Here is a 12,980-nt window from a genome sequence, read left to right as displayed (position 1 = left end):
TAGTGCCCCTCTTCTCTCTGCGTCACTCTTCCTCTCTCTCGGTCTGCCTAAAGACTATTGGATTTCCTTTTCCCCTTTTTCTCACCTTACGGGGGTCGTTCCTCAGTTATACATAGAGTATACGGTCATACGGTGATTCTTAACTTTGAGGGTGAGCAAACTTTGACGATAATCTTGTAGATGAGTATGGGGTGCCAAGTGTCACATGATTTCTTTCTTCACGAAATCGGTCATTTCTTAACGAGATGATCATCTGGTTAACAGAATGACTCTTCGTAACAAAAGAGACCATGCGACACTAAATTGGCGCCCCATACTTATCTTCAAGTTCATTCACGAAGTTAGCTTATCCTCAAAGTTAAGGATCACCGTCTTAACGTAATTAATAATGAGGAGCACTAGTTTTATTCCCCAGCCTGTGTAATAACAACATTAGCTGCTCCAAAAGGTGAGACAGAAGCTTGCTACACAGGAGGGCACTATAATGTATTGTTTCATGTGTTGTATCATGGATTGAAGGAGAACTCCGGATGAATTTTAGACTTTTGCATTTGAATATGTATATAAATTGGTTATACTGGACACAGAGTTTCAGAATGTATAGTGATTGTGATGGGGAATGAGAATGTTTTCAAAATCAATAACAAATCACAGTGAACAAAAATGATGACATAGCAGCATCACCTAAGAATGCAGGATTGGGTGCTCATGGAAACAGAACAACAAAAAATACATACTAGTAAATTCTACACGGATAAAGTTGCTGTATTGCAATGAAATTACATTGCTACATTTCTGAAATACGTGAGCCTCACCTTTGTCATCATCCTTGCTTAGTGTAATTTGTAGGGGGTTTTTCAGAGTATTGGTTTCTCTGCTCAAGGACCACAACAAATTCTACAAATCTATACATGACACAATTGATTTATGTACTACATGATGTGAAATTATGAAAATTGTCTGGACCTTCCCTTAACCCTATTCCAACTGGGGGGGGGGGGGCTCGATATTTCGCGCCACGATTCCACAACGCGAAAATATTTTGCCGCGTCGTTTCCTGACTTTTTTTATTGAAGTCTCCCGCATATTTTGAGACCAAATTTGCGACGTCCGGGCACACTGTTCTGAAATTACGTAATGTTTTGCATATGCATGTAAACCCCAAAACGGCTCAAATTCATGATATCGTGTGCAAATCCAATGCAAATTGTGTTTGTTTTTTTTGTTAGATTGATATAAATCAGATTATTTCAACTTTAAACCATTGAAATTAATCAATTCTAATGTAGATAAGCTTGAAAAGTGCCTGCAACAAATTTAGGCGAAAAAAATTGAAAACAAAAGGTCGAAAAAACAATAAAATACATAAGAAATTAACAAAACAATAAAAATCAAGAGAAATTGATTTTGATTTCGCTATTTTTTTACAAGAAAATTGTTCGATGTGTCTTAAGGAACTCTGACACAAAATTTAGGGATCTTTCAGCCATTTTGATGGAATTATAGATGAAAATATGATTTCATGCGTAAATTTGCATAATTAATTTACTAAAAATAGAAAGCCAATATTTCTTTTTGTGTGACCATGTAATCTTGTAGTTGACATCCGGCTCTATCTTCAGGCAAAATTTTGCGGCGATCGCGCGATCGGCGGCCGAGATCTGAAGGGGGGGGGGGGGTCAAATTGACCCCCCCCCCCCCAGTAAAAACTTGGTCTCAAATAGCCCAGTTGGAATAGGGTTAGAGGGATCGCATAGTTTTGGTTGAGACCTAATGTCAGGTTTCTAACATTTTTGGTGAGATAATGAGAAACCTCTTATTAAATATGAAAGAGCATGTAATTCCATGAGGAATTCAACTTTTATTTGATGAAAACTGGTTTTAAAATGGCTGAGATATCCAAAACCGAGCGATACAAGTAAAGTGTGGGACCCACATTCTATTACGATCGCTTTGTTTTACTTTGTTTTTGGATGTTTCAGTCATTCCAAACCCGATTTTCATCAAATAAACTTTGAGTTCCTCTTAAAATGGTATGCCCTGTACTATTTCATAGGTGTTTCCTTGGTATCTCACAAAGAGTTAAAAGCCCAATTCTCATCTCCACCAATACTGTACCATCCTCCATTCTGAATGACTGGACGAGTGCCGTAGCTGGTTACAAGGTCTTGAGGAGCGAAATGGCAGAAAGCATCACCAATCTGAGTTATCGAAGTATATAAATTATAACGATTGCTGCTAAAGACAATGATAACAATCCGAGGCGGGTAGACGGGTGTTTCTATTGAATGATTATATATATTTTTTTGTTCACATAGATACATACATAAATCTTGAGTGCAATAAAATTACACACACAAAAAAAAAAAACTAGCAAAAGAGACCAAACTGACAATTGCATATTATTGCTTCTCTTCTACTTTACAGCAAAATACAGTGAATCTAGTGTCAAAAGGGCCAAAGTTTCCCATTTATTCATATCAAAAGCCGTTAATCAAAGGGATGGCTAAAGGCTAGTTTACGTAACTTACTAATTAACCAACTAAATGAAAGAAAGAAAGATATTATTCTGAGGGGTGAAAGTTCATGTGCGAGTTTCTTCACTTTGTCTCCCTCTACAAATTAAATTTGTTAAGAGGGCAACTGCTGATCTGTAAATTAACAAACATGTCGGAAAAAAGGAACCAGTGGGACTCGAACCTGTCATCTACTACTGGAGACAAAGTGAAGAAACTAGCACATGAACTTTCACCCCTCTGAATAATATCTTTCTTTCTTTCATTTACTATGCCTTGTCCTCCTTGGACTACTTAACATGACAATGTCGGAATCTCGGAGCTTGGGTATTTGTTCCATATTCATCGTTTCACTGCCGGCAACCAGGGACAGCCTGGTGGTGGTGTCGCTGCCCGTAAAGCAGTAGATGACAGGTTCGAGTCCCACACTGGTTCCTTTTTTTTCCGACATGTTTGTTAATTTACTGATCAAAAGATAAAATCGATTTTGAATTTCCTTACCATACAGGCTGCCGTAGACTTACAGCTGAAATCAACTTTATAATCAATTTTAACTCTTCATAAAATAGGGCCCTGCAGTTGCGATCTTAACAAATTTAATTTGTAGAGGGAGACAAAGTGAAGAAACTCGCACATAACCAACTAAATATTTGAATTTACAAAAACAAATCGTCTATAAAAACATTGATAAAAACGTAATTGAACATTATAAAAAAAATAATAAATCCAAACTAAAGATTTGAAGCAAAATGATTGTAGATGTTTCTGCCAGAGATGTCTCCCAGACCCGGACTGTATCTTCAACTTTCCGGGCATGATTCGGGGTCCTCGCAAGTCCGCTGGCTGTCGGCGTCGACCTCTGATTCCAGCAATGACTTTAGTCGCTCTAGTTCAGCTAATTGAAGAAAGACAAACAAACTTTCAACTTCAAAAACAACAACACATCTTACCTTACCGCAGATTGTCTCTGATTTTATGTTAATTAAAAACAAAATTGAGAGAGAGACAGTGAGACTGTGACATATTGAATTTGCCATTCTCATATTCCTTTGCCTTACAGATATTGGTATAAGAAAGTTCATTCAAAAATGGTGTAGGCCTACTATCGCGGTGACACGCAATCAGAGGCATATTCAAAACTAGAACAATATTTTCAAAACCACTGCATGCTAGAATATTTACTAGAGCTTCATTGTCCTACACGGTCAGCAAAATTTCATGATTTAAGTAACTTAACCAGAACGACAATCTTTAATCATATTATTTAAAGGAAGAATCAACTCAATCAGATTATATTTTACGTCCATCGTCAAAAGGGTGAAAATTAATTTCATAAACTTTAAACATTGTTTTTACAATTTTTAAGAAATACGTTTAGTAGGGAGTGAATCAAAGTGTATTACAAAATGTATGTAAAAAGACATGCCTGCGTTTGCCTGAAGACGAGGCAAAATTTCTAGCTGAAAATGGCATCGCTTCGGGAACGGGTGTCCAATGAAATTCGGGAAAGTCAACGAGATTTCCTTGTATCGGGCCTCGTCTTTTGTGGCTTTCATCCACTTCGGGAATTTGGAGTCTTCGGGAGAGATATTGGCCCTTGACGAACGGTTTGGATCTCTGTAGTAGGTGTGCAAAGAGGAACATAAATTATCACCACGATCGTTTCACACTCGTAGATTATCAGCAAAGTATAAAACAGACAATTTCGCCGAATACGATAAGCTTAGTATAACAACAGCAGCAACAACAACAACAACAAAATAGAGGACAACACCTTCTGCCGTATTAGATTTTTTTTTTTTTGAAAAAATTGTTAAAATATCGGTGTCATATTTTCGTAACAAGTCTACCTCCTCACTTCCTAACTGTTGTAGACATGTTTAAGGGCGCGTTTACACCGAGCACGATATTGGCAACGGTTCGGGATTTTGCTACGAAACATCAGGACCGATGGAAAACTAATTTATCGAAATGTAACGGGGGGGGGGTCGAAATCCGAATCAAATCATGTTTTCTTATTCCCTTCTGTAATCGGACCAATTGGCTTACCCTGTCTTGGCAAAATTCGACCAGTACTTCATGACCTGACGGGACATGTCGACCTCGAGCTCGTTGAAGCCTCCCCTTCCTTCAGAGTCGCCGTCATCGTCCGCGTCGATCATGAGAGCGCTGCCGAACACGTAGACGACGTCTTCCCCGTGAGTGGCGCCCATCCAAGTTGCCTTTGAGCCCCAGTACGGGTGCGACGGGGCGTGCGTCATGACGTATGGGTACACTGTCCGCCCCGCATTGACGAGCTGGTCGATCAACTTCGCAACGGGACAGCCGAACGTGTTGTCACCAAAGAAATCAATGGCAGCGTCCACGTAATCTCGTTCTTCCGGTCTCGCAAGCTACGATATTAATAATTCAACAGTGAACCAAATAAAAACAAGTTAACATTAGAATTGACAATCGCGTTCAAGAAGGAAGTTAGCTGTGACCTTAAGGATTTGAATCAGTTCTTCGACTCATCCATGACCACAATCATCGCCTCTTGGCACGGAAATAATGGCAGATATGTGAGTTTTAGTTTCTGTGCATTCAAAATCACTGATACTTTCTGAAGTTCTGTCAACTGTGGTCGATATGTTAAGAACGCTGAAGCTATTCACCTATAAAGCACGTACTCCCGTCAAGTCGAGGTCATCCCACGAGATCGTCACCCACGAGTCATACAGCTCGCGAGTTCGACATTAAAAAAAGATCCATGAGTCATACAACCCACGAGTTTGGCACTAGACAAACACGGCACAATAGCTCGACGCTAGGTACAAACAGCCCACGAGTTCGACATTTCAACACAGGGCTTAATGTGCCGGTCTCGAGGGAATTTTTTTGCTTAGTGTCGAACTCATGAGCTGTATGACTCGTAGGCTGTATGACTCATGGGCTGTATGACTCATGGGCTGTATGACTCATGGGTTGTATGACTTGTTGGCTGTATGACTCGTGGGTGTCGGTCTCGTGATGTGCACCCGTTTAGTTGTGCCATTTGCAGTGATCTAGGATGTGTTTCTCATTCTGTGCTCAGCATGAGCCAGCTAGCCAACGAATTTGAACCACGACCCCGTTCGTGGTTGCCATAGATCACCATCAATAAGTTGAACCGCTAAAACAGAATGAAACCCTCCGCGTCTACTCACATCTTCTGCTGATGAATACACGTAGTTTATCGACTCGATAACCACTTCGTCAACAGCGCCGACATTCGCCATAGCCATGATCCCGTAAAGGGTGCCCTCGAAGATCGTCCTGTTCCACGTCGGTTTCGCGCTAGCGTCAATCCCGTCCGGTCCCCAGGTGACGAACGACGTACCTTCCTCGGAGAGATACCCGACCATGACTTCGACATCGTTGAACTCGCCGTCGGCCGCGATGTCGGCGACAGATTTTGGAAGGAAGAAATTGTCGACCGTGGAATGAAATAGGAACTCTCCGTCCTGATTGGAAACGTATTCAAGTGACCATCTCAACCCATTAACAACAATAATGTCAGAGCAATTAAATCAAGAAAGTAATAGTTATGCAGTTTCCAGGAATATGGCTTTGATCGAGATAACTTACTTTCAGCATGAATAAAAATCACATATCTTACTGTACACTGACAGCCGACAACATGTATTCATCTTCTGTAACACTAGGGCAGTGAACGTGGCATGCAAAAGGTATCATGGAAGTAGCACTCAACATGAAATCAAGGAACGTCATTCATTATTCTTATTTCTTCGAGCCGTTGGTCAGTATGAGAACCAAAGTTCCAACGCCAGAAAAAAAAAGTGAGCTGGGGAGGGGAGGCATGACATTACATCCGTAGTGGTGATATGTAGTTCATGTTCTCCTTCAGCAGAAAATGAATATTCAGTACAAATTTAGCATTACTTCAGATATTTCATTCTAGATGACTTAATAAGGATTGAGATGATAAAGATATATATGTAGAGTTTGTTCGCAAAAACCGATAAGTCCAGTTTTGAAGATTTTGAAGTACGGTCTCTGTCATAAAGTACAAAATAATACCTTTTAAATGATATATTGGTCACTACATATAAAGGTATATTTTTGAAGTTATGGTCAAAAGAAGCAAAAATTTTCTTATTATTCTCTTTATTTTTCTTGACCTTTAATCGCAAATATCTCCATTTAGCAAATATGGACTTATCGTATTTTTGCGAACAAACTCTTCATATCTGTACATGGATGTACTATTCCATTTGCAATTATATATTCACAATTACTTTCTGTGGTATTGTGCAAAAAGAATTCGTCATTGTTGCCTCTGTATTGCCGTGGTACGTATTATCATCCATGACACTGTGGATCTGGGCACCGTTCCATGCAAGTTGTCAGCCCAGACAAATTGTCACTCTCTGGCAATTGCAGTAAAACCCTTTGTTTGGATTGGCTGAGAATCTCTGGTCAATAACTGTTGCTATGGTAATTGTCAGAGACTGACAACTTTCGTGAAACGGAGTCCCTGGTCTCTGTATCATAATTATACTGTATTGTGTTTCGTACTCTTTGTCTCGCACTTGAATAAAATCATAATTGAAAAAAAAACGATGTCTCGACCTCGACTTCGATAAGGCAAGCGGGCGTGTGTCACCTGCATGATGGAGACGAGCTCTTCCGCGGTTTTCTGCCGGAGACAGGCGACCAGATCGGCCGTGTCGTCCGCGTCGCAGTTGGCTGCCGAGCCCATGGCCCACGTCGCTTGCTCGACATCCTCCATGGATGCGCACACACCCGGTGACGTGGCCACGCCACTCTGATAGTGGAGCATCGAGAACGAGATAAATAAGACGAGATAGATAATGATATATCTGACAAGATCACATACAAATGATGAGCGAGTATTCTGCAGCATATGGTACTAGCCTGATGGCATTTACCTGTGTTTCACATTTCATTTCAATTGACGTTAGCAATTCTATTATAGAATAAGAGCTAATCTGTATGTTAATGTTAGCGATCATCTTCCTACTGAACGGTCCATGACAATGGGAAAACAAGAGCATGCTCTTCCTAATTAAAGACTCAAGTCACGTGCAAGTAATCTAAGTAAAAGGATGTGAAATTTGGGTCTTCTTAGTCTTCAAAATATTGTGTTTATTCCGTTAAAACTACGACCTACTACTTCGCGCTTTTTCTCTTTCTTATCTCTGCCTTTTTCCCTTCTGCTTCTTTTTCTTCTTCTTTCCCTTCGCTCTCTTCTTTAGTATTTTTTTCTTCTTTCTTTCTTCTCTTTTTCACCTTTGTGCACCTCCACCAGTTGCTCATTTCACTTCTCTCATTCCCCATGGCATAGGCCTAGTACAAGAACTTTGATTATACCCAATAAGAGAATAGTTATCTTTTACCTGCATGATGCCTCTAGAAAACAGACCAGCACTCAAGGGGGACATGACGTGGTAGCTCACGCTCCACGACCCCGCGCTCTCTCCGAAGATGGTCACTCGACTAGGGTCACCTCCGAACGCTGACATTGATAAATATGATAAGGCAAATATTGCAGGGTGAAACTTATAAAACTTACTTCAAGTTACATCAAATAAAAAAAGAAATAAAAAACGACAACAGCAATGATGTGTGATATCGTAGTCGTTGTGGTTGGTATTCATCTTTATCATTGAGATAACGACGGCTGTTGATGTTGTCAACTTCGTAATCAATATCATGATTATGTTATTACTGCCATTGTCTACAACATCATTAAGTCACTACTGTCATCATTATTACAATCATTATCATTATCATGATCATCAGTGACTTCATCAACATTGTCATAATCATCGTTGTTGTTTTAATCGTCAGAAGGGTTACTCATGTGCCCTTCGAGACCACTCCGGTCACTCCAACCCTGCCAGTTTTTGATAACTCGCAAATGTTTGTTATTAACCATTACCATTACCATTACCATTACTACATTGTATCATCATATCAATTCAATTGTCATACTAGGTTCCTGTTTCATAAAGATGTTCGTTACGCATGACCAAGTTGACATGACAAGTTACGCATGACCCTACAAACAACTGGAATATGAAGTGCCATTATGTGTGCCCATTTTTTTTTCTTACGTTTCAACAAAGTACGACTGTATGTCAATTATTTCATCTTCATCGGAGCAAACGTATACATCTTCAACTATAATTTGTGTTAACATGTAAGAATAATCATTATCATCTGCAAATTTTTCAGCTTTAGCTAGTGAACTAAACGATGACTAGGAAACCTACTCGGCTTGCCATATTTAAGTCGTGCGTAACTTTACGAACAGCTTTACGGAAAAGGGACCCTGCAGGGGTATCTTCTTACCCTCGATGTTTTCTTGAACCCAGATGAGAGCCTGCCTCTGGTCCAACAGACCCATGTTGCCCGGAATCTCCCCGTCTCCTGCATATTATAGTGACATGATTTCATTCACCGTTAAACAAGTACGTGATGTGGATATACCCCATAACTTGGCTCCTACTAGTATTCAGAGCAATGGTGTCATTGGTGATCCATAGCTAAGTTCTCAGCGGACAGCTTTAAACAGATCAGGAATCAGCGAAATGAAGAGAATGGGTCCTCTACTGCGTTTAACCGTGGCAGTGAGACCTGCCTGTATTATTTCGCTTCCCAGAATACTTACGCCCTCCAGAAAGTGGAGGGGAAAGTGGTAACTTTGGGTGAGGCGGTAGGGGTCACTTAGTAATCTTTTCCTTTTGATATTACGTAACGACACTTAATCGCCGCGGAGGGCGCTTTTGCTGTATGGACTATATTTGGCGAAGAGCCTGGAAACCAGACTAGCCGCAGTGGCGTAAATATTCTTAGGGAAATGATAAATGCCAAATTAAATTCAAATAACAACAATAACAGCAACAACAACAGCAACATCCCTTGAGGGAATAACCTCTATGGTAAGAGAGGTGCAACATTTCAGTAATATATTAAATACAAACCAAGCCGTGAGAAGAAGTAAATAGTGTTTAGAGATAATCTGGGCTTATGATATCCAAGTCTTACCAGTGGCGAGAAATCCAAACGCGCCAAGACGGTAGTTCATCGTCACGACGATAACATCGTTGAGAGCAACCAACGGTATCGGTAGTGTTTTCTCCAGTGATCCAGCGCCGATGCTAAAGCCCCCGCTGTGGATCCACACCATGACTGCCGCCCCCAACGGCTACACGATAATAATTTGAAGTCAGGTAAAGATTTCACTTAACAAAAATATGAATTAAAATGACAGTCATAATGATTATGTTAATGAATATTATTGGTATCATAATCAAAATAGTGGTGATGATAGTGACGGCATGCCTCAAGAGTCAGTTCAAAGAGTCAAGATCGTCAACCAACATACCAAGAGCATCTGTCGCCTCAGTTGCAATTCAGGTGTGATAACTTTCTTCCTGAAATTTCATCCTAGTTCTTACGAAATCAGTACTACAATACGTCTTCGCGTCCTTTACACCATTTCGTCGTCACCTTCTCTCTAGCAAGTTTCACACGTTTATTTTGAATACTAGTATGCCATTTTTGTTTAAATGCTGCCAGCATACCCAAGCCTGCTGAAAGATGTACAATTTATAGCCCTTTTGTCACGTTGAATGTATCACTTGGCTGATTATATATTTATTGTTTCTGTACACATAAGAGAGTGTATTTCTTTCAAAAAGAAATAACATATCAAAAATATTAGTTACAGTCTACTATTGAATTTTGCTCTACTTACTTAAACGTAGTTGACATTATCCAAGAATTGTGAACTGGCGAGCTAGGAGCTGAGGCATGTGACAACTCAACAGGCAATGATCGATGAATAGATAAACATATGGCAGGCAGATAGAAGGTTTAACAGAGATTCGGACAGATTGGTAGACATGGATAGATAGACCTATATAGATAGATAAATAGACAGATAGATAGATAGATAGATTGATAGATAGATAGATAGATAGATAGATAGATAATTAGATAATTAGATAGATGGATAGATAGATAGATAGATAGATAGATAGATAGATAGATATAGATGAGCTGGTAGATAGATAGGGAGATAGATAGATAGATAGATAGATAGATAGATAGATAGATATAGATAAGACAGATAGATACTAGTAGATATAGATAGATCTAGATACATTATTGATAGAGATTTGGTAATACATAGGTTGGTGGGTAAGTATATAGATGGATGAGCAGGTATAGATTGATTGATAGATAGATGGCACAAATAAATGAATTTAAGAGCGACAGTGACATAATAAACCGTTAAAGGGAATGCTCTGTGCATCGTGTCTTCTAAACCAAGCAGAAACAAACAAACAAAAAATGTCACCTTTGGTTCCGGAACGTATACGTCAAGATATAGGCAGTCCTCTGATGCCTTTGTGGAAATCATGTTCTCAATACCAGGCATGGAGACTTGAGAACAACCCTTCAGGGGCTTAGTGGCATCATAGTCCCCTTTAGCCGTCTTTGCAACGGGCCGCTTGAAGCGCAGCTCCCCTACCGGAGGTTCCGCGTAGGGGATCCTCGTGTACGCCGCAACGTTCGCCGCGAAGTCAGGTATCTGGTGGGGTCGGAACTCGATGCGCTTCCCGTGGTAAACTGCATCGGCCGTCTCGACCGTGGGCGCGTCGATGTTGTCATCTTGCGAAGTCGAACAGATCTGCAGGCTGACGAGCACCACTGCCAGGGAAAGGCAGAGTTTCCATGGTTCTTGCTTCAACAGCATCATCGTGTCGCTTGGTGAGATTCATCTACGCCACTCTACCCCCGTAAATTCGTCTTGAGCGTCGTGAATCAGCAAATCATGTGTGCATTGCAGCTCAGAATTACGAGGCCTTGAAATGTTACGTAATAACCATCCACGGCCATTGTTTACTCGTACAGCTATTGTGACTGAAGATGCGTCTCGTTCAGTGAGATACAGTGTACGGTGACTTGAAGAAGGGGAAATAATCGATAGGCCACAATATTGGTCTATTCTTAATAAACTTCCCTGCTATGTGATTTACTCAATGTAAAACTTCTTGCAATGGAATTTCCTTTCGTAATAATATAATGATAATAATGATAATAATGATAATGATAATAATGATAGTAATAATAATAATAATAATGATAATTATAATAATAATAATAATGTAGATTATCGTTCTGTTCATATTATCATTAACCCCGTATACGTAATTTGGTATCCACGTATGCAAAAAAAAAAAAAAAAAAAAAAACTATAAATGTCGCTATGGCGACGGGTATGCCTCCGCCATTATGCATGATTCTCCTAACAGGTCTAGATAGTACATGTTGACAATGTGTGATTACATTTTCACAAAATTGGCAAAATATTAAAATGACAAGTTTGTCACAAATGTGTTGAATGCTCACCTTCCTTGACCTAGGTTTAATTGGATGAATAGGAGAGTATGTATTTGGGATTTAAGGACTTTAACTTGACTTTGACCCATTCATACGTTTATGCATTGAGTAATTTTCAAGGTATGGAGAAAAAGTGCAATTTCTGTATTGAATAATAAATTGTTACCATTTTCATCTGGTCTTTGACCCTAAAATTCATAAGATAATCACTGTCAGGCAGAACATGCATAAATATGTAGTAAGTTTCAAGATACCTTGAGTTACTTCCGAGATATGGAGGAAAAACTTATTTCAGCACTTTCACTTGATCTTTGACCTTTTGACCTTTGAGGCAAAAAAAAAAGAAAAAAAACTTTGCAGAGAATCTCTATCAGGGTATACATGCATACACCAAGTAAAAAAAATAATCCTGCTGGCATTGTATAAAATGAGAGAAATAGTAAAATTTTGAAGTGTTGCCCTTGACCTTTGACCCCTGACCTTTGACCCCCATGACCCTAAATTCTCTAGACAATCACTGCCAGTCAGTACATGTATATATACTCTGTTCCATGAAGATACCTTGAACAATTTCCAAGGTACGGGAAAAAAGTGAAGTTTTAATATTTTTACTTGACCTTTTGACCTTTGACCTCATGACCCAAACTTTCACCGGAGAATCTTAATTGGATAATACATGTATACACTAAGTTTCAAGAAAATATCTTCAGGCATTGCATAGATATGGAGGAAATAGTGGAATTTTATGTATTTGATCTTGACCTTTTGACCTTTGACCTTCAGCATGTGCACCCAAAAGTTGATAGGCACAACTTCACCCCCTAATACACATACATGCCAAGTTTCATTAGGATACCTCTACAGGTTTCTTAGTTACGCTGTCCACAAAATTCATTACGGACGGACGGAAGCACGGACGGACGGACGGACAACCCGAAAACATAATGCCTCCGTCACCACTTCGTGGCGGAGGCATAAAAAGGGGGAAGGCGAATTTCTGTATTCTTTAAAGGTTACTTTCTTCAATCTTCTTCAATCTTAAACGTA

The 12,980-nt window shown here is 39.7% G+C and overlaps 1 protein-coding gene across 1 annotated transcript; it reads right to left on the bottom strand.

The window, feature by feature from the left end:
• Window positions 1–3,316: 3,316 nt before the first annotated feature.
• On the bottom strand, window positions 3,317–11,289 carry LOC139726515 (cholinesterase 1-like). The gene is made up of 9 exons (XM_071637471.1): window positions 10,888–11,289; window positions 9,570–9,729; window positions 8,874–8,951; window positions 7,916–8,034; window positions 7,162–7,323; window positions 5,702–5,998; window positions 4,566–4,909; window positions 3,943–4,133; window positions 3,317–3,411 (listed from the first exon to the last, which is right to left on the bottom strand). The coding sequence occupies exons 1-9, from the start codon at window positions 11,287–11,289 to the stop codon at window positions 3,317–3,319; spliced, it is 1,848 nt and encodes a 615-aa protein (XP_071493572.1).
• Window positions 11,290–12,980: the final 1,691 nt, after the last annotated feature.

This window comes from Diadema antillarum, unplaced genomic scaffold (genome assembly GCF_040938485.1).
Source record: "Diadema antillarum isolate AM-2024a unplaced genomic scaffold, OU_Dant_1.0 seq00000086_RagTag, whole genome shotgun sequence".
In the NCBI taxonomy this organism is placed as follows: domain Eukaryota; kingdom Metazoa; phylum Echinodermata; class Echinoidea; order Diadematoida; family Diadematidae; genus Diadema; species Diadema antillarum.
Note: the sequence above shows the minus strand (reverse complement) of the source record. Positions and strands in the feature narration are given on the sequence as shown.

Coding starts and splice junctions, on each gene's coding strand:
- LOC139726515 (XM_071637471.1), bottom strand. CDS start 11,289: ATGATGCTGTTGAAGCAAGAACCATGGAAACTCTGCCTTTCCCTGGCA. Junction 8,952..9,569: donor GTTTGGATTTCTCGCCACTG/GTAAGACTTGGA, acceptor TATAATATGCAG/GAGACGGGGAGATTCCGGGC. Junction 5,999..7,161: donor AGCTCGTCTCCATCATGCAG/GTGACACACGCC, acceptor GTTTCCAATCAG/GACGGAGAGTTCCTATTTCA.